This window comes from Pan troglodytes, chromosome 6 (genome assembly GCF_028858775.2).
Source record: "Pan troglodytes isolate AG18354 chromosome 6, NHGRI_mPanTro3-v2.0_pri, whole genome shotgun sequence".
NCBI lineage: Eukaryota > Metazoa > Chordata > Mammalia > Primates > Hominidae > Pan > Pan troglodytes.
The window spans coordinates 167,011,338-167,033,661 of NC_072404.2; the positions used below are offsets into that span (position 1 = coordinate 167,011,338).

Consider the following 22,324-nt stretch of genomic DNA (forward strand, 5'->3'; position numbering starts at 1 on the left):
AGCCATGGGATGTGAGTGCAAGTAACATGTACCATTTCCCGACCAAGGCTCTTAGGAAGCTGGTCTGTCCCCTCCACACTCATTTCCTGTTCTGGCTGACTGGGGCCAAGATGACTAAGTGACTTTGGAGGCTCTGGGTTGAAGAGCCTCTGCCAGCCTGCATCCCTGAATGACCACATGGAGGGCTTTCCGCAGTCAGGAGCACCCGCCTTGGATGGCTAAATGGGTAGAAATAAACTTCTATTGCATTTGAGCCATTATCATTTTGGAATCTTATTATTATAATAGTAGCTAGCTTTAACATAATAAAAAACAAACATATCAATATTTTTCCTTTATGATTTTTGGGTTTTGTCTCCTGTTCAAAAAATTCTTCCTTACCCTGCGATCATGATGATACTGTTCTTTTTGTTGTTGTTGTTGTTGTTGTTGAGATGGAGTCTCGCTCTGTCGCCCAGGCTGGAGTGCAATGGCGTCATCTCGGCTCACTGCAACCTCAGCCTCCCGGGTTCAAGTGATTCTCCTGCCTCAGCCTCCCGAGTAATTGGGATTACAAGCACCCACCACCACACCCGGCTAGTTTTTGTATTTTTAGTAGAGACGGGGTCTCGCCATGTTGGTCAGGCTGGTCTCAAATTCCTGACCTCAGGTGATCTGCCTGCCTCAGCCTCATAGTGCTGGGATTACAGGCGTGAGCCACTGTGCACGGCCTGATACTCTTCTTTAGTTTCTTCCTCATGTAAAGTTTTTACATTAAACTTTGAGTCTACCTGGAACTGTTTGTTCTGCAAATGGTGTAAGTTAAGAATGTAATGTAATTTTTTCGGAATGAATAGCCAGTTTTCCCCACACCGTTCATTGAATAGTCCACCATTTCTTCATTGGTTGCAATGCTATTTTTATCATTTTATCAAATGTCTGTGTATTCCTGGGTCTATTTCCAGCATCTCTCTTCTGCTCTATGATGATATTTTTGCATTTCTAGGCTAATCACGCTGTCTCTTGATTAGTACAGCTTGATAAGAAGTTTTTATGTCTTCTTATTTTCTTGATAAGAAGATTTGTAGGACAAATCTTTCCACTTCATTCTGCAAAAGTGTCTTAGCTAGGATTGTCTTATCAAGTTCCAGGAAAAACATGTTGAGATTTTCACTGGAATTGTATACAGATGATAGATTAAAATGGGAAAGAATTTACATCTTTTTGATGATAAATGTCCCCACCCATGGACATTTATTCAGATCTGCTTTTACATTCGTTTGGTGTTTTGTCATTTGCTCTATAGATATTATGTGCAAAGATTTATTTCTGTTTATCTTGATTTTTTGGTTGTTGTTTTAAAAATTGTGATTTGGGACCTTCTTGTTATATTTTTAAATTATTACTGGTACATAGGAATGAGATCTTTTGGTATATTTGATCTTGTAAATAGAAACCTCAGTAAACTCTTAGTCGTTAGTGGTTGGTGGGTAGAGTCGCTTGCATTTTCTATCACCTGAAGGTAATTTTCCTTCTACCTCTAATGTTGATTAGAAGTGGCGGTAGCAGGCATCTTTTCTGCTTTTGACTTTCATGGGAATAATTCTGACTTATCATTTAGTTACTATGTTGATGTGCATTAGTTTCCTAGGACTGTTATAATGAAGTAGCACAAACAGGTGGCTTAAAACAACAGAAATTCATTTTTTCCCAGTTCTAGAGGCCAGAAGTCCAAAATCAAGGTGTGAGCAGGACCTCACTCCTTCTGAGACCTGCAGGGGAGGCTCCTTCCCTGCCTCTTCAGCTTCTGGCCGTGGCTGCCAGTCCCGGGCTGCAGCGGCGTCACCCTCGGCTCTGCCTCTCTGTTCACAGGCGTCCTCCCTGTGTGTCTATGTCTGTGTCTGTGTCTTTGTCTCCCCCAACCGAATCTCAGAAGGACTCCAGTCACATTGAATGAAGGGCTCGCTCTGCCCCGGTATGACCTCATTGCATCTGCAAAGACTCTGTTTCCAGATAAAGACACATTTTGAGGTTCCTGGGTTAGGACTTGAAAATATCGTTTTGGGGAACACAGTTCAACCCGTAGCACTACGGTCTGGATTGTTTTTGTTTAAAAGGGGAGTCTTATTTTTTTTATTTTGAAAATTTTCAAACCCACATAATACCCATAGAAACGCTCCCCTAGAGTCACTAGGTGTAGATGTAAATATCTCACAACACCCACTTCACACACGTGCTCTCCGCCCCTTCTCACCCCGCGCACACGCATCGCATCAGTGTTCAAAAGTAAGGTGCGGACTGGACACGATGGCTCATGCCTAGAATCCCCGCACTTTGAGAGGCCGAGGCGGGCGGATCACCTGAGGTCGGGAGTTCGAGACCAGTCTGACCAACAGGGAGAACCCCCATCTCCACTAAAAATACAAAAACTAGCCAGGTATGGTGGCACATGCATGTAATCCCAGCTACTCAGGAGGCTGAGGCAGGAGAATTGCTTGAACCCAGCAGGTGGAGGCTGCAGTGAGCCAAGACCATGCCATTGCACTCCAGCCTGGGCAACAGAGTGAGACCATGTCTCAAAAAAAAAAAAAAGGAAGATGCGTTTATGATTTTCTTTGCTTGTACTGTGTTCTTATACTTTTCACTTTACCAGACTCATAGAACAAATTGTATGGTTTTTCCTTTTTTTCTAAAAATTTACATGAGACAGAGATTGACCGTGTGTGGGAACTCGCAGAGAACTGGCCAGTAAACTGCCCAGGCACTGGTGTCTTTTTTGGTTTCCTCTTTAATCCACATTGTTTTCTTTTTTTTAGGAGTGATTTTGAAAGTTTCCAAACAATTTTCAGAGATTTTTAAAAAATTATTTGTTAATTATTTATTACTAAACTGTATTGTGGTCAGAAATTTGAAATTTCTGTTGTGGCTTAAGCTAGGTCAGTTTTTCACAATGTCTATGTGTATTTTATACTTTTTTTCTTTCTGAGACAGGATCTCTCTCTGTCACCCACGCTGGAGTGCAGTGGAGTATCGAAGCTCACCGCAGCCTCGAACTCCGGGGGTCAAGTGATCCTCCCACCTTAGCCTCTCAAATGTTGGAATTGCAAGCATGAGTCACCACACCTGGCCTATTTTTTTAATTTTTGGTAGAGATGTGGTCTCACTGTCCTGCCCAGGCTGGTCTCAAACTCCTGGTCTCAAGCAATATCCTCCCATCTTAACCTCTCAAAGTGCTGGGATTACAGGCATGAGCCACCACACATGGCTCTTCTATGTGTATTTTCAAAGAATGTATATTTTTTCTTTTTGGTTGTAGGTTCTGTGTGTGTGTGTATATATATATAATTTTGTTCATATCTTTGATGATGGAATTCGATTTTATTTCTAAGTTTCTTAGAGTTGTACTGAAACCTTCAGCTATGACTGTGGGTGTGTGCACCTACTTTTCCTGGCCCTTTGCCAGCACTTGCCATCTCTCAGCCTGTCTGTTCCCCACACCCCCAAGTGATGTAGGTGGCTGCCTGAGCCAGGCGTGCTCCTGAGTCACAAGTATGGGATCCTGTTGTGTGGGCAGGTGAGGCAGCAGCCAGCGGCCCTTCCTTAACGTATTTATCCCTCTGGGACTTATCTCTTGCCGACTGTGTGCTACCCATGCACATTTATTCTTTTCTTTTTTTCTTTTTTATCAACTCTATTGAGATGCAAACTGTACCTACTGAGCCTGGAGATGGGTTTTCACGTGATGTTCATGTGCACACACTCCTTTGGAGCCAGGTCATCTTCCTGGGAGCTATTTGCATTATTACAAAGCGACGCTGTCTCTCCAGTAGGGCCTGCCGTGACGTGCTCCCTGCTTTCCCTGATCTTTCCCTTCCTTCCTCCCTCACCCACCCACCAGCTGCACGGGCCTTCCTGCTTCTCTCCCAGCCTGCCAAGCCTCATCCTATCTCAGAGCCTCTGCCCGTGATTGGCTTCCCCTGGAACGTTCTTCTCTCAGGCATCTGCATGACCTGTTATCTTACTTTGTTCAGTTCTCTGATCAAATGCCACTTTATCACCATAGTCTTTCAAACCACCCCATATTAAATAGCAGACTCCTATCCCTCTCTATCATCACCCTTACCCCCAATTTTTTTTTTTTTTTTTTTTTTTTTTTTTTTTTTGACGGAGTCTCCTTCTGTCCCCCAGGCTGGAGTGCAGTGGCATGATCTCGGCTCACTGCAAGCTCTGCCTCCCGGGTTCACACCATTCTCCTGCCTCAGCTCCCGAGCAGCTGGGACTACAGGTGCCTACCACCACGCCCAGCTAATTTTTTGTATTTTTAGTAGAGACGGGGTTTCACCGTGTTAGCTAGGATGGTCTCGATCTCCTGATCTCATGATCTGCCTGCCTCGGCCTCCCAAAGTGCTGGGATTACAGGCGTGAGCCACCGCGCCCGGCCTCCCCCATTTCTTTCTCTTCATAATTCTCATCACTATCTGTCCATTTCTCTGGGCCGGTGGTGCTGTCCACGTGGCTGTTGAAGTCTCCCACAGATTGCAGGAGCTGAGATGGACAGCCTGCGGTGAATGCTGTGCGGTACCTGCAGGGCATGAAGGAAACCGCCTGAGATGCAGGCAGATAGATAACCCCACAGAGGAGAAGGAGAAGGCAGGGGTTTTGCAAAGTGAAGAAGAAAGAGAATGTTACAATCAGATGGCTTGAATCTAAAGAAATCTACAATCAGTTGGTATGAATTTTTTTTTTTTTTTTTTTTGCATGGGAGTGGAAGTGTCATGGTTTGGAGGCAAACATGGGTGATGATTAAACCATGGATAGTGATGAAATGCTAGTGTTGCTTCTGGATGCGGGGTTCATGCAGTTTGAGAGAAGGAGTTTTTTTTTCTTCTATCAGCAACATTGCAGGGAAGCAGTGTCTTCCAGGGAGAATTAGACAAGTCACTCTTCTGAGCCTCAGCCTGATAATCCAAATATGGGAATGATGCTATCGAACTAACATGGCTGTTACAATGATCAGATAAGGACATCACCTACATTTTTTTTGGCATTATGTACTAAATAAATGCTTATTATACAGCAATTAGTACAAATAAATAATTAAAACGTAAACATTGAATTTTATGCTTCAAAATGATGAAATACATAAAATTAAAAGAAATACAGGGTAAAAATAATAAAATACAAAATATTAATGGTGGAAAGGCTCTCAGAGGTTTTAGAACTCATCAGCCTTTTATCCCAGTTAAAGAAGCTAAGCTCCCGAAAGATTAGAGACTGGCTCTAGGTCACGTTACTCCAGGCTCAAACCCAGGAATTCTGATGCCATCTCAGTAGACAGCATCATCCCACCACCAGATTATGAGGATGTAGCATACAAACAAAATTTAGGATATTTAATAGTATAGTTGCTTTGATTTCTTTTTACAAAATCCAAATGGCTAGGTTTAACAGATTTATAGTAAGTTAAATAGAAATGCTTATGTATTTTACAAAAACTGGTCATACGCTTAAGCACAGATTCTCTGTAAATCCCCTGACACAGATTTTGCACACCACATTCTCTTTTTTTTAATTTTATTTTATTATTATTATACTTTAGGTTTTAGGGTACATGTGCACAATGTGCAGGTTAGTTACATATGTATACATGTGCCATGCTGGTGTGCTGCACCCATTAACTTGTCATTTAGCATTAGGTATATCTCCTAATGCTATCCCTCCCCCCTCCCCCCACCCCACAACAGTCCCCAGAGTGTGATGTTCCCCTTGCACACCACATTCTTAAACATCAATACCAAAAAATTGGAAAGATACAGCAATAACAGGCTGGGTGCTGTGGCTCACACCTGTAATCCCAGTGCTTTGGGAGGCTGAGGCGGGAGGATTGCTTGAGGCCAGGAGTTTGAGACCAGCCTGGGAAACATGAGAAGATCTCATTTCTACAGAAATAAATGAACAAATAAAAATTAGCTAGGCGTGGTGGCCCGTGCCTGTAATCCTGTTTATTTGGGAGGGCGAGGCAGGAGGATCGCTCGAGCCCAGGAGCTCAAGGTTACAGTGAGCTATGACTATGCCACTGTGCTCTAGACAGAGCAACACATCACAACCTCATCTCAAAAAACAAATTAAAAAAAGATACAGCAATAACATAACGTGTAGGTAAAAAAAAAAGAAAAGAAAAAATATTTTTAAGATTTCAAAAATGCTTGGTTGTAGAGACCAAACTGAGAATTTTAATGTGATGTAAAATAAATTATATATAATGAGTTATGTTTAAGGGTGAAAATATGGACACTAACCAAAGAACGAAAATAAATACAAAACAGAGCAAAACAGGAAATACTGTGAAATTGATACATATGCTATTTGTTGCTTTTCAAAAAACAGGTTAACAAACGTTGCAATCCACAATCCCTAGAGAAATGGTGCAAATAGACTACGACAGGAGAGCAGAAAATAAGCTTCTACACAGGGTAAGATGGAGAACGTAGCTCCCAACTCCAAACTTTAGGGAGCAGTGGAATTGTTTAGAATATTTCCACAAATACTCTTTGGAAGCAAGTAGGGGAAGAATTCCTCTATCAGGCAGGCTTGACCTCATGCCCTTTACTCATCACAAGCACTAAAGAGAATCTGATGAATGTCTGATAGGTCATCTAGCACATGAATGATAGGCCATCTCTAAAAACAATAAATAGCACGGTCCTTCCCGAAACTCTCAAAGGCGGCAAAAGTAGAGCAACCGTCCTTTCCTAGCAACAAACTTTAGGTTCCCACAAAATATTCCTGTGAAGGGGAGAAATCGGCTGAAGAGGGACCCTCCCTACTACTTTGCTCTCCTTACAGGATGTAAATTTCCCCTGTTAAATACTTTATGATGAGTGAAAATAAAATCTCATTGAAATGTAGGTGCTAGGTGGCCTGTTCCCACATGTTTTTAACTTAAATCAGCATTCAGTAATACCCCATATTAATTTTGCGTAAAGTATAATTTTAAATTATTTTGCAATTTTTAATATTGCATTTATGGTCTTTCTGGGTCATTAGAATCCTCAAAGTTGCAAATATTTAATCTTTCAATATTAAGGGTACAAGTGTACACTATATACAGTAAAGAGATACTACAAATCTGTATGGGAAAAAAGACTTTTAAAATGTTTTTGTTGCACTTGTTGTTTAATGCCACTTAAACAATTAGCCATTTGGGAAAATTTTAGGTCTTTATTTCATACCATAACCCAAATAAATTATAACTGGATTAATGTTAATTTTATTTTAAAAAATCAAACCATAGCCAGGTGTGGTGGCTCATGCTTGTAATCCTAGCGCTTTAGGAGGCCAAGGCAAGAGGATTGCTTGAGGCCAGGAGTTCTAAGACCAGCCTGACAACACAGTGAGACACCATCTCTACAAAAATTTTTGTTAAAAAAAGTAGGCAAGTGTGTTGGTGCACACCTGTAGTCCTAGCTACTCAGGAGGCTGAGGCAAGAGGATTGCTTGAGTCCAGGAGTTGGAGGTTATAGTGAGCTATAATAGCGCCACTCCACTCCAGCCTGGGCAACAGAGTGAGACTGTCTCTGTAAAAACATCATCATCATAAACTGCTTAAGGGATAATTTAAAAATATAAAAACATAGATTAATACTTGCCTGTTTTATGAATAAAGAAATTTCAAAGATTAAAACCAATGGAAAAGGCACTAAAAAAAGTCTATTTTTTAACAAAAAATGTAAAATTGCTGCAAATAAAAAATAATAAAATTAAATAACAGTAGGCTGGGGAAATGTAACAGGACTAAAAGTTAATATTTTTAGTATGTAAAATGTACATTTAAAATCCATTAAAAATACAACTCCAAGCTGGGCATGGTGGCTCACGCCCATAATCCCAGCACTTTGGAAGGCTGAGGCAGGTGGATCATTTGAAGTCAGAAGTTTGAGACCAGCCTGTCCAACACGGTGAAACCCCATCTCCACTAAAAATACAAAAATTAGCTGGACATGTTGGCAGGTGCCTGTAATCCCAGCTACTTGGGAGGCTGAAGCAGGACAATTGCTTGAAGCCGGGAGGTGAATGTTGCAGTGAGCTGAGATCATGCTACTGCACTCCAGCCTGGGTGACAGAGCGAGACTCTATCTTAAAAAAAAAAAAAAAAACTACTCCGATAGGCAAAGTACACGACAATTTCATTTACAAATGGCTAATCATATGGAAAATTCAACCTCACCAGCGATTAAAAAAACATTAACCAGATTTTTTAAAATTGAGGCACGATTAACATAAAACTGATCATTTAAAAATGAACAATTAAGTAGCGTTTCGCACCTTCACAATGTTGTACAGCCATGACCTCTAACTCCAAAACATTTTCATTACCTGAAAAGAAAGTCTTTTAGCCATTAAGCAGCTTCCTTCCCTCCAGTCCCTGGCAACCACCAATCTGTGTTCTGTCTCTTTCTAGATATTTCATATCAACGGAATCATACAATATGTAACTTTTTGTGTAGGGCTTCTTTCACTTAGTATATTTTTGAGGTTCATCCACGTGGTGGATGTGTCAGTGCTTCCTTTTTTATGGTTGAATAATATTCCATTCTGTGATACACCACAGTTTGTTTCTCCATTCATCCATTGATGGGCATTTGGGCTGTTTCCCTCTTTTGGCTGTTGTCAACAGTACTGCTGTGACCATGCACATACATACATTTGTTTGAATTATTTTGGGCATGTTCCTAGGAATAGAATTACTGGGTCTTATGGTAATTCCAGGTTTAATTTTTTGAGGAGCTGCCAAGCTCTTTTCTTCAGTGGCTGCACCATTGACACTCCCACCAGCAATGTGTAAGAGTTCAAATTTCTCCATATCCCTGCCAAAACTTATTTTTCATTTTTTAAGTTCTCGTCATCCTAGTGGAAGTGAAGTGGTTCTTCACATTGGTTTTGATTTGTGTTTTCCTAATGACTGATGATGTTTCGCATCTGTTTGTGTGCTTGCTAGCCATTCATACATCTTAGGAGAATCAGATGTTATTTTTCACCTATCAAATGAGCAGACATGATTTTAAAATGCTAATTATGTTACGTAATATTATAGAAGCTATTTTAGGTGAAAAATGTGAAGTATAAAACTGTGTGTGTGCTGCCAATAGTATGAAAACATATGTGTTAAAAATGGGACTCTTGTTAGCTCAGTTTTGGTTGAGGCATGAAAATCATAGCTGTAATATTCCAAAGTGAGTTGTTAGACTGACCACGATAAAGATATTTCAAAATAGAGATCTGAGAACCAATGAGATGGCTCAGCCAGATTGAGTCATGTTGTTAGAGATTAAAGGAGATTTTTGGAGAAAGCTACTGCTCAAAGCCTGGTGAGAGAGACTTGATATGAATTCAGCACATTCTCAGACATCAATACAATAAAATTGGAAATACATTGGGATTGAGGAGAAGTGAACTAATGTTAGTTTTTTGCCGAAAATCAAAAGGATAAAAAGACTGTGACCAGCTGTAGAACAAAGGACACTTGCTTTTAGGTTAGTAGCTGTATTTATGGCAGAGTTTGCTTTGGCAGTGTTGGAGAGAGAGCTATAGGGATCATCTTAGATGGTGTCCGGTAGGACTATCTAGAAGAATGGACAGGCCTCAGCAGAGAAGCTGGAGACAGAACACAGGATCTTAAGGAGCTGAGAAGACAGAGTGAGTCACCAGAATAGAATGCACTTGCGCAGTTTGTGGGAACTGCTGACAAGAGACCACCAGGGATAAGAAGGGAGGTCCTCAAAATTGCTATGCCAGCCACACCCTCAGAGAACTCAGCCCAGAGAGTGCCCTTCAGGCAAGAAAGAACTTTCCTGTTCTCTGTACTCCTCACCTCCCACCCATCATTCCCAACAGCATTGGACAAGTGTTTCAATTTCTCCACCACCTCCCCAACACTTGCTATTGTCTGTCTTTTTCATTCTTGCCGTCCTAGTGGATGTAAAGGGATACCTCACTGTGATTTTTATTAACGTTTTTCTGATGACTAATGGTGTTGAACATCTTTCCACATGCTCATCAGCCATTTATACGTCTTTGCAAAAATGTCTATTCAAATCTCTTGTGCATTTTAAATCAGGTTATTTGTCTTTTTATTACTAACTTGTAAGAATTATTTATATATTCTCATACAAGTCCTTTAGTATATGTATGATTTGGAAATACTTTCCCCCATTTTGTGGATTTTTTTCTCTTTCTTTGTTTCTTTCTTTTTCTTTTTTCTTTTTCTTTTCTTTTCTTTTTTCTTTTCTTTTTTTTTTTTGACAGAGTCTTGCTCTGTCACCCAGGCTGGAGTGCAGTGGCACAATCTTGGCTCACTGCAACCTCTGCCTCCTGGGGTCAAGTGATTCTCCTGCCTCAGCCTCCTAAGTAGCTGGGATTACGGGCACCCACCACCACACCTGGCTAACTTTTTTTTGTATTTTTAATAGAGACGGGGTTTTGCTATGTTGGCCAGGCTGGTCTTGAACTCCTGACCTCAGGTGATCCGCCCCCCTCAGCCTCCCAAAGTGCTGGGATTACAGGCATAAGCCACCGCACCAGCCTTTTTTTTTTTTCATTTTCTCGATTGTGTCTTTTAAGCACAAAAGTTTTTGCTTTTGATGAATTCCAATGTATATATTTTTTCTTATGTCCCCTGTATTTTTGGTGTCATATCTAAGAAACCATTGCCTCACCTAAGGTCATAAATATATGCTTATGTTTCCTTCTGAGTTTTATAATTTTAGCTCTTACCTTAGGTCTATGACCCATTTGATTTGATTTTTAGTATGATATGAGGTAGGGGTCTAACTTCATTCTTTTGCATGTGGATATTCCGTTGCCTCAGCACAATTTATTGAAAAGACTATACTTTCTCCATTGAATTGTCTTGGCCCTTGTCAACAATCAATTGACCATAGACACATGGTTTATTTCTGGTTTCTGTGTCTATCCTTACACCAATGGCACACTGTTTTGATTATTATCACTTTGTAGTAACCCTTGAAATCAGAGCCCTTCAACCTTATTTTTCTTTTTCAAAATTATTTTGGCTAATCTAGGTCCATTGCCTTTTCATATGACTTTTAGGATCAATTTCTTTAAAAAGAGCCAGCTGGGATTGCAATAGGGATTGCACTAAATCTGTAGATTAGTATGGGGGTTATTGCCATATTAAGTCTTCTGATCAAAACATGGGATTTTTTTATACCTTTCTAATGATTTTACACTGGCTACGAGAAAAAGTCTAAACTCTGCTACTTGAAGTTTGGGGTTCCTTCTACATCAAGCCCCTGGTGTACTTCAATAATACACTTTCTTTACTTTAACCATGCCAATTATTCCCATGTTCTCTAAGCAGAATAGGTCCCCACTGAAGCTTGAACTCAAAGGCTGAGGTGGGCAGATCACCTGAGTTCAGGAGCTCGAGACCAGCCTGGCCAACATGGTGAAACCCCGTCTCTACTAGAAATACAAAAATTAGCCTGGCATGTTGGCAGGCACCTGTAATCCCAGCTACTTGGGAGGCTGAGGCAGGAGAATTGCTTGAACCCGTGAGGCGGAGGTTGCAGTGAGCCAATATCATGCCACTGCACTCCAGCCTGGGTGATAGAACAAGACTCCATCTCAAAAAAAAAAAAAAAAAAACTTGAACTCAAGAGCAAAAGTCGTGATGCATGTCTGCATCCCATGCACCAAACTCAATGCCTAAGAAGCTGCCCTTTCAGTAAAAATTTGCTAAATTTAAGCTGATCAGTCAAGACCAAGCTAAAATCATTTTTTAAAATGGAAATCCAGTTCAGTTCCACCTGCTCCTTTAGAATTCTCCCCGAAACCACTCTCTAACCCACAATTACTGGCTTCCTCTCAACATCTATGGCACATGATGTTGCATATTTTTGTACATAATAATGTATTTCTTGTTTCCTTCCAATGAAAATGAAAGCACTGTAAGAGCCAAACACATAGTAAATGCTCAAGAAATATTCATCACATTGAACTTTGATTTGGATTGCCATATTTTTTCAGCTATGTGGACTAACATTGCCCTGTTCTTGCCTCCCCAGGGGATGTTCTGGTGTTCCTGGACAGCCACTGTGAGGTGAACAGAGTATGGCTGGAGCCCCTGCTGCATGCCATTGCCAAGGACCCCAAAATGGTGGTGTGCCCCTTGATAGATGTCATTGATGATAGAACTCTGGAGTATAAGCCCTCTCCTCTTGTAAGGGGAACTTTTGATTGGAACCTACAATTTAAATGGGATAATGTTTTCTCTTATGAGATGGATGGACCAGAAGGACCTACTAAACCAATCCAGTGAGATTTCTTCTGGTTTTGGAAAAATATTGCATATGTGTATTGAGACCCAGGGGGAAAAAGCCTCCAGAGATTATTCTTTCAAGTTCTTAGGCTTAATCAAATTGTTCTGTTACTTGCTTCTAGAAGTCTTTAATACAGTAATAGAATTATTGTCAATAGAATTACTTAGGACTCAATATATAACATGATATGACATTTATCTTCATATCATCTATAACTCTTTGATTCTCTGGTACTGAACACAATCCTATATGGATTCAATCATGAGTCTGGAGTTTTGAGAGAGGTCAGGGCTGGAGGCATCCTTTGGGAGTCATGGATAGGATGGATGAGAATCACTATGTGGGTGAGTGGAGAAGTGTAGAGGACCAGCCCTGAGCCCTGGGTGCTTCAACATTGACAGTTGAGAGGAGGAGAGGAACTGGCAAAGGAGATGGGAAGGAGCAACCAGGGAGGGAGGAGAAGGACCAGGAAATCTGGTTCCCTGGAGGCCCAGGGAGGCATGTCTGTCCAAGAGAAGGGTGTGGCCAGCAGCATCCAACACAGTGGCTGGATCAGCGAGAGAAGGACTGGAAATGAGCATTGGACTAAACCATGAGAAGGTCATGAACAAGTCTTAATTGTGAATGGCGGGAGGCGAAGCCTGATGGAAGGGAGTTTAAGGGAATTAGAGATAGTGATGGACAAATCTTTCTAAGGCTTTAATACGAAAGAGAGAAAAGGGGACATAACTGACAGGAAGTGGGGTCAAAATAAGGCGGTTTTAATTTTGTAATTGGCAGAGATAACAGCATGACTGGATTCTGATAGGAATGTTCCTATCTGGTGCACTCGGCAATGTGTGTCACGTCTGGTGCAGTAGGCACCCCACACCCGACCCATAAGCAAATCTGTTAGCTCCGTCTCCAAAATATACCAGGAATTCAACCGCATCTTACTACCTACATTGCTGCATTCTTATCCGGGATCCCATTATTTTTCTCTGCAGCCCCTCTAATTGGTCTCCCTACCCTTTCCCCTACACATGGGTCTTGCTTTGTGTGTTGAGTGACTCATATCCCTAAAACATAGGTGCTCAATAAATACTTATTTGAACAAATGAATGTAAACTTGTGATTATTTTTCTTTTTCTTTTTTTTTTTGTGGAGGGGACAGATTCTCACTCTGTTGCCCAGGCTGGAGTGCAGTGGTGCGATCTCAGCTCACTGCAGCCTCCCAGGTTCAAGCGATTCTCATGCCACAGTGTCCTGGGTAGCTGGGATTACAGGCGCAGGCAACTACATCTGGCTAATTTTTGTATTTTTAGTAGAGATGGGGTTTCACCATGTTGGCCAGGCTGGTCTTGAACTCCTGACCTCAAATGATCCACCAGCCTCAGTCTCCCAAGTGTTGGGATTACAGGTGTGAGCCACCACACCCAGCTGTGACTATTTTCAAACTACTTAGTTTGGTATTATTTGGCCCTACTATTGGTGGACAAAACAAGATGCTTCTTAATATTATGGTTTGTCCAGAAGTAAATATTGCAATTCACCTAATGTCTTTAGAAAGGGAGAGCTCTGAGCCCTGCTACCCAGTTCAATTGTCATCCTCATGGGAAACTTTTATTCCAAATATCATTTTCCTTCTCATTAGGAAAACATTTAGAATATATTGCATACATATTTTGGTGAGAACTAAGTAAAAGTTATTGCCTACTTTTGTTGTGGTTTTTAGTAATTTTATATACTTAAATGTATAATAAGATAATTTTAGTATTAATTTTTTTTTGAGACAGAGTCTCGCTCTGTCGTCCCAGGCTGGAGTGCAGTGGCATGATCTTGGCTCACTGCAACCTCTGCCTCCCAGGTACAAGCGATTCTCCTGCCTCAGCCTCCCGAGTAGCTGGGACTACAGGTGCCCGCCACCTTGCCTGCCTAATTTTTTGTATTTTTAGTAGAGACGGGGTTTCACTGTGTTAGCCAGGATGGTCTCGATCTCCTGAACTCGTAATGCACCCGCCTCGGCCTCCCAAAGTGCTGGGATTACAGGCATGAGCCTCCACACCCGGCCTGTTTTCTCATTTTAAACTATGTTATTACTAATTTAATATAATTTTGAGGAAACTACAGAATGACTTTCTCTGTGAAATTAATTTCATATTTATGTCCCCTTTCTAGGTCACCTGCAATGTCTGGAGGAATTTTTGCTATACGTCGGCATTATTTTAATGAAATTGGACAGTATGACAAGGATATGGATTTTTGGGGAGGAGAAAGTTTGGAACTTTCAGTAAGGGTACTTCAGATTTTATTTTTAAAATAGCTATAGAGAGTGAAACCTAACTTTGTCACATACAATGCTGTGGTAATTATGCTCAATTTTCCTACATGAACATCCAGTACCATTCCAGCAGCACATGCAATAAACAATTTATGGGGCTTCTTGTAAAAATGGAAAACTTTTAATAAAATATTAGATTCTTGGCCTGGTGTGGTGGCTCATGCCTGTAATCTCAGCACTTTGGGAGGCTGAGGCAAGTGGATTGTTTGAAGCCAGGAGTTCAAGACCAGCCTCAGCAACATAGCAAGACCCTCATCTGTACCTTTTTTTTTTTATGAGATGTGGTCTCGCTATGTTGCCCAGGGTGGTCTTGAACTCCTGGGCTCAAGTAATCCTCCCATCTCGGCCTCCAAAAGCACTGAGATTACAGGTGTGAGCTACTGTGCCTAGACTCTACTTCTTAAAATAAATATATTTAATTTAATTTAAAAATATTAGGTTCTTATACCATATGTTTTGTTATTTCTGATGTATGGTATATCAAATTAATATAATATTTTAAATCTATTATCTTTATTGTCTCAGTAGTTGTTTTTTCCAATTTTTTCTGTTTTGGATTTTATTTTCTCTCTCTTTTCCTTCCTTCTTTTGGCCAGTTATTTGTTCACTTTTAAAGTTCCCAAGCAGACTTCTTTCATAATGCTTCAGATACTTGATTATGCATATAAAAATATCTAGAACAATATAGTTTCCTCCAAGCCTCTATCTGATGGTCCCTCTTAAGCTTGTTGTTTTTGTTGTTTGTTTGTTTGTTTCTTTGCTTTGTTTTTTTCATTCTCATGTTCCCTTTGGACCCAGGCATTATTTTATAATGCCCATGCCTTTGGCACATTTTATTCTGTTTGGTTGATTATTCCTTGTTTTATTATATTGCACTCTAAGAAAATGGCTCAAGGAGTTCACCTCCTTTCAGGATCTAATAACTGTGATCAGTTTTGTGTATTATACAGGCAGAGTTGGAGAGTCAGTACATTCGTTTTTCTGGCCCTACATTCCCTATAGATAGCAAATGACAACTAATTTATTATTCAAACATTAATTATTCCTACTACAATATTTCAATGGCGCCTTTCCTGATGGCCTGTCATATCTTTTAAATATACTTGGGTGTCTTTTTATAAAGAAGTATGTAAATTAATAAGTAGCTGAAATACCCTCTTGACACCGGCAGCTGTCTCTAACCACCACAAGTAACCTTGTCTTTCCTTTGAAAAGAATGATCTCTGCACCTGCATACACCTCTTCATTTCTCGTTTCCTCCTCATTCCAGTAAATCGATATCCTGGAAGGCCCTCAGCTTTCCGTGACATCGTCCCAGGAACTGCCACCAGTTTTGTGGTGATGTCCTTAATGGATGGCTTTTGATCTTCCATCTATCTGAGGTCATTGCAGCATCTGACACTAAACTGTCTTTTCTGGAAGTTTTCTTGGACGTTAGGACAATATTCCTGGTTTGCCTTCCATTGCTCAGTTGTTCTCAGTTTCCTTTGTAGGAATTTCTGCTGTGGCTCATCTCTTAGACACAGGTGTCCCCAAGGTTTCCATCCTTTTTAGACTTTGCTTCTTGCCCCATGTGCTCTTCAGGGCTCAGGGCTAGCATCCAGGTCCTCTGCTCCTGGGAAGCCACACTGGTTGTTCACATAACGCAGTCTTTCTGCATCTGGTGTGAAAAAACCTCTACTCTGAGCCAACCAAATACCTTCCACCTGCAGCCCAACCATAGGTCTACGCTCCCTGGACCTTCCCATGTTCCAGTAACTAAGGGAATAGCACTTGGCAGGGCAAGTCTACTCTGATCGCCGAGGGTCTGTGCCACACCCTTGTGGATATTTTTAGTAGGATACTTGCATCAATCCCCATGGCTGTATCATGATAATATCCAACTCTATAGTTTCAGTTTAGGACTATCTCTTGAGAGTAATATTTAAGCTCAATCTAGCCATCATTTAAGGAGCACTTCCTTTGAGTCAAACTGTGCTGTATGCTGAGCATTGAGAAGAAGACACAGTCTTCATTAATTCATCCATGCAACAATATGTATTGAGTACTGTTATGTATGAAGCACTGTGCTGGGTGCTAAAATACAGTGGCACACAATACGAAAGTGGCTTCTTTTTTTTTTTTTTTGAGACGGAGTCTTGCTCTGTCGCCAGGCTGGAGTGCAGTGGCGCAATCTTGGCTCACTGCAATCTCCGCCTCCCAGGTTCAAGCGATTCCCCTGCCTCAGCCTCCCAAGTAGCTGGGATTACAGGCATGTGCCACCACGCCCGGCTAATTTTTGTATTTTTAGTAGAGACAGGTTTTCACCATGTTGGCCAGGCTGGTCTCAAACTCCCTTCCTTAGGTGATCTGACTGCCTCGGCCTCCCAAAATGCTGGGATTACAGGCATGAGCCACCACACCTGGCCATTGTATTTGTTTAAACGCAGTTGCCTGTTAGCAGTAATAATGCATTCATATGTTTTCTGTTCTTCTTATGCCTAGATCTGGATGTGTGGAGGCCAACTCTTTATAATCCCCTGCTCTCGAGTAGGACATATCAGTAAGAAACAAACTGGAAAACCTTCTACAATCATCAGTGCTATGACACATAACTACCTAAGACTGGTGCACGTTTGGCTGGATGAATATAAGGTGGGGAACACATCCTTGACTTGGAAAATGCATGCGAGGCCGGAGCAGGACTTGTTCTGAGGAAGCCTGCTGCTGCCTTTCCAGATCCAGCGTTTGTTCTGGAGGTCATTATCCTAAGCAAATTAACACAGGAACGGAAAACCAAATACTGCATGTTCTCATTTACAAGTGAGAGCTAAACATTGTACATGGACACAAAGCAGGGAACAACAGATACTGGGGCCTTCCTGAGGGTGGACTGTGGGAGGAGGGTGAGGATAAAAAACTGCCTATTGATAGTTATTGATAGTTGTTCTTTTCTCTGTTTTTCTTGAATACAGCACCCCTCTAACCCCTCATCAATCCATCCCCAACCCTATTCTCAGTTCATCCTAAGCTGCTACTCTTACATCTCATTATTTTTGTTTTAATTTCTGGGAAAACTCAAGTCTCTCAGAAGTAAATCAATCAACATGAGCAGTCTTTTTTATGGAGGTGCTGGATCTATTCCCTCCGTTCCCACCTCCAGGGAATTGTCCCACACCTGAAGCAAACAGCTTCTCCTTGCCCCGTCCCCACGTGCAACTCTTTTTTTTTTTTTTGAGACGGAGTCTTGCTCTGTTGCCCAGGCTGGAGTGCAGTGGCGCGATCTCAGCTCACTGCAACCTCTGCCTCTCGGATTCAAGCGATCCTCCTGCCTCAGCCTCTGGAGTAGCTGGGACTACAGGCGCATACCATCAGGCCTGGCTAATTTTTGTATTTTTAGTAGAGACAGGGTTTCACCGTGTTGGCCAGGCTGGTCTCAATCTCTTGACCTCATGATCCGCCCACCTTGGCCTTCCAAAGTGCTGGGATTTATAAGAGTGAGCCACCGTACCCGGCCCATGTGCAACTCTTGAGATTCTTTTTCTTCCCCGCTGATTTCCCAAGCGATGTGGATGCTGCTGGTCTTGAGACCGTCTGAGAACTTCCACTACCACTTTTCGACCAACAGCCAAAGATTTCTGTATCAAAACTATACCCTATCATCTGTGCATTTCCCCAGGAGTTAAGTACCTTGCCAGGACTTACAAGGGTGCATGTCCATCCAGAAGCTATGTGTAAATAAATACAAAAACCCCAGCAAAATCTCATTTCAGATGAACAAATAGAAATGTGTAAGAATCTCTCTGACAGTGTATGTCCTGGTCTTCATCTTATGTTTCTCTAACTGAAAAAAACACACTTTAATTATGAAGGTAATAATGCTCCATTTCTTTTGTAATTAGAGAAATGTGAACTAAAACTTCAAAGAGCTATTTCAACACCACCACTTAGATTAGCAGAATTTTAAAAGTCTGACAGGCCTGGCTGGGCACAGTGGCTCATGTCTCTAATCTAAGCACTTGGGAGGCCGAGGCAGGCAGATCACCTGAGGTTGGGAGTTCAAGACCAGCCTGACCAACATGGAGAAACGCCATCTCTACTGAAAATACAAAATTAGCCGGGCGTCATGGCACATTCCTGTAGTCCCAGCTACTCAGGAGGCTGAGGGAGGAGAATCGCTTGAACCCAGGAAGCGGAAGTTGCAGTGAGTCAAGATTGTGCCATTGCACTTCAGCCTGGGCAACAAGAGCAAAACTCCGTCTCAAAAAAAAAAAAAAAAAATCTTACAGGCCCAAGTGTCAGTGAGCAATAGGATCTCTCAGCTTTCACTTATGGGAGTGTTGACTTTTACAAAATTGCATCTGAAAATGGCGTGGCAGCACCTACTAAAGTAAAAGATCTGAATATCTTGTGATTCAGCAGTTCTGCTCATGCATATGCTACAGAAGCGCATGCTTTTGTGCACCAGGACACATGAACAAGAAAACTAATAAACAGCATTATTTGTTTTAACCAAAACTTAATACAATACAAATACTCATCAAGAGTAGAGTGGACAACTGTGATATATTTAGTCGCTATAATCCTATGCAGCAGTGAAAATTAACTGGGCTGGGCGTGGTGGCTCACACTTGTAATTTCAGCACTTAGGGAGGCCAAGGCAGATGGATCACGAGTTCAAGACCAGCCTGGCCAATGTGGTGAAACCTCATCTCTACTAAAAATACAAAAAAAATTAGCCGGGCATGGTGGTGGGCACCTGTAATCCCAGCTACTCGGGAGGCTGAAGCTGGAGAATTGCTTGAACCCAGGAGGTAGAGGTTGCAGTGAGTCAAGATCACACCACTGCACTCCAGCGAGGGTGACAAGAGCAAAGCTCCATCTCAAAAAAAAAAAAAGAAAAAAGAAAAGAAAGAAAACCAACTATAGTGTATAGTCATGTCTCACTCAACGGTGGGAATATATTATGAGAAATCATCATTAGGTGATTTCATTGTTGTGGGACTATCATAGCGTGTACCTACACAAACCTAGATGGAGATGGTATAGCCCATTGCACACCTTGGCTATATGGTATGGCCCATTGCTCCCAGGCTACAAACCTGTATGGCATGTGACTCTACTGAACACTGTAGGCAGTTGTAACCCAATGGTAAGTATTTGTGTATCTAAACATATCTAAATAAAAGGTACAGTAAAAGTATGGTATTATAATCTTATGGGACTACCATTAGGTACATGGTCAGGCGTTGACTGAAACATCATCACATGGTACATGACTGTACCTACAAGAGCATAGGTAAATTTCAGAGATGTAATGGTGAATGAAAGCAGCCAAACACAATGGAACTTATACTGTATTATTTCCTTCCTGTAAAGTTCAAATGGATAAAATTAAACCTATAATTTGTGCATGAATAATCAGATATCAAAGCTAGAATAAAAAGAAATTAATATGTAATCAAGATAGCATTTAAAACGAAGGAAAAGGGCTATGATCAGGAAAGAAAAAGCAGGGGGCTTTCAAGTTGTCTTTCAAAATCAGAACATATAAACATATCTCATTCTTTTAAATAGTTCCTTTAACTGGATCTACCAAAATTGATCCCATTAATAAATAGTACCAGTTGATAAGCATTCTGATTTCCCCGGCTTTTTGCTATTTTCTTGACAATCCTCAAATGAGAATTCTTTTTTTTTTTTCTTTCTTTTGAAACAGAGTCTTGCTCTGTCACCCAGGCTGGAGTGCGGTGGCGCAATCTCGGCTCACTGCAACCTCCACCTCCCAGGTTCAGTGATTCTCCTGCCTCAGCCTCCCAAATAGCTGAGACTACAGGTGCATGCCACCACACCCAGCTAATTTTTTATATTTTTAATAGAGATGGGATTTCACCGTATTGGCCAGGCTGGTCTTGAACTCCTGACCTCATGATCTGCCTGCCTTGGCCTCCCAAAGTGCTGGGATTACAGGCATAAGCCACCATGCCCAGCCTTGAAATGAGAATTATTGACATACTTTTTTGTGCATATTTTTGCAAATATATCTTTGGAATAAATTCAAGACATGAACTTGCTGGGGCAAGAGTTAGTGCATTTTAAATCCTGATGGGGTAATATCCAAATGATCTTCACTGTCTGTCTCGTCATCTGTGCTGCCATCAAATGTATATGAAAGTGCCTGTCTCCTCATATTGGTTATAGTTGAACTGTTTGTTTGTTTGTTTTAATCAGATGGGTTAAAAAACATCTCATTGTTTAAAATTGTATTTCATTACGACAACTCTTGAGCTTATTTTCATGTTTGTTGATTTTTTTTTCTGTGAACGCTGGTCAGGGATCTAGATGGTTGAATTGAACATAGCTATTTCTGCATGGTTTACTGACTTTCACAAAGCAAAAAGTTAACTTAAAGGGATATGATGTGTTAAGTATAAAAATCAATGGATTGCATAATACAGCACAATGGGAAATTTAGTGACTGATTGGGACAAGAGAGGGCTTTGGACAGGAAGATGTGCCTACGGTCATCCATGCTGTCTTGTCTCCAAAATTATGGCACCCTTCCCCACCTGCAGGCTCACCCCCTGCACCAATCCACCCTGGGGACCTGGGGGTGGCAGAATGCGATGGCAAAGACCTACAGTAGTCACGGATCCCCAGGAAGAATCCAATGTGGCATGCCCATAATACATTAATTTGGATGAGCAAACTCCTTCTGTCATTCAACACTATCACTATCCTGAAATGCCAGGCCTGGGAAAACACAGATGAAAAGATAAGGGTTCTGTTTGCGAAGGGCTTCAGTCTACTTAGAATACCTTTTTTCAACATGGGGCCAACAGAGTCCATTAGACATTCATTCTTGGGGCTTCCTTAAGTCAGAGCACACAAAAAACTAACCAAGTGTGGTAATAATGACCACCTCAGACATGACACTTAGTATGTGCCAGCCATGCTCGCCCAGGGGCTTTGCATGTCCCTATTAGACTGTTCAACCCTCACAAGCACTTCGCAAGGGGAAGACTCGCCTAGGGTCACACAGACCCTGAATGGCAGAGCCAGACTTCGAATCCAGGCTGTACTCCTGCAGGATCTATTCTCCCTTTACTACATCATCCCCCATTTCTGAAAACACAAACATACTGATGAGGACCAGGGACTAACGGGGTTTGTCCTTGGGTATTGTTGAAAAAACAGGAGAAAGGGGATACCACAATAGGTGGCTGTGCTTCTTTGGCTCCTGAGAAGCAGGACCCAGTCTTCCTGGATCCCGCTAGGGTGCCATGGCACGTGCTGTGAACATATGCAGGGTGGGTAAATCCAAGGTCCCATAGTATGTCTCTGCCTTCATTCCCTGGACAGAAAAAAATTGGGATCTGGAGGGCTTTTTTAGTTCACATGATGAAAATACACGCGTCTATGTTAGATATAATCATTTGATCAGCAAAGATTTGTTTCGTTGAACGTAACGACTGACTCTATATTTTCATTTAGGAGCAGTTTTTTCTTCGAAAGCCTGGTCTGAAATATGTTACCTACGGAAACATTCACGAACGTGTTGAGTTAAGGAAACGACTGGGTTGCAAGTCATTTCAGTGGTATTTGGATAATGTCTTCCCAGAGTTGGAGGCATCTGTGAACAGCTTGTGAAAGGAAAACAAATCACTTTCATTAATAAAGGGTTAAAAGTCTCCTAGTCATTCAA

General features: G+C 41.4%; 1 protein-coding gene across 1 annotated transcript in view; it reads left to right on the plus strand.

Annotated features, from left to right (window-relative positions):
• Window positions 1-22,324, plus strand: part of GALNTL5 (polypeptide N-acetylgalactosaminyltransferase like 5) — a 56,560-nt gene extending 34,236 nt beyond the window's left edge. The window contains 4 exon segments of the mRNA XM_054655361.2: window positions 12,066-12,315; window positions 14,478-14,595; window positions 17,125-17,274; window positions 22,114-22,324. Of these exon segments, the coding sequence (XP_054511336.2) occupies window positions 12,066-12,315; window positions 14,478-14,595; window positions 17,125-17,274; window positions 22,114-22,269 (674 nt within the window). The 3' untranslated portion in view covers window positions 22,270-22,324.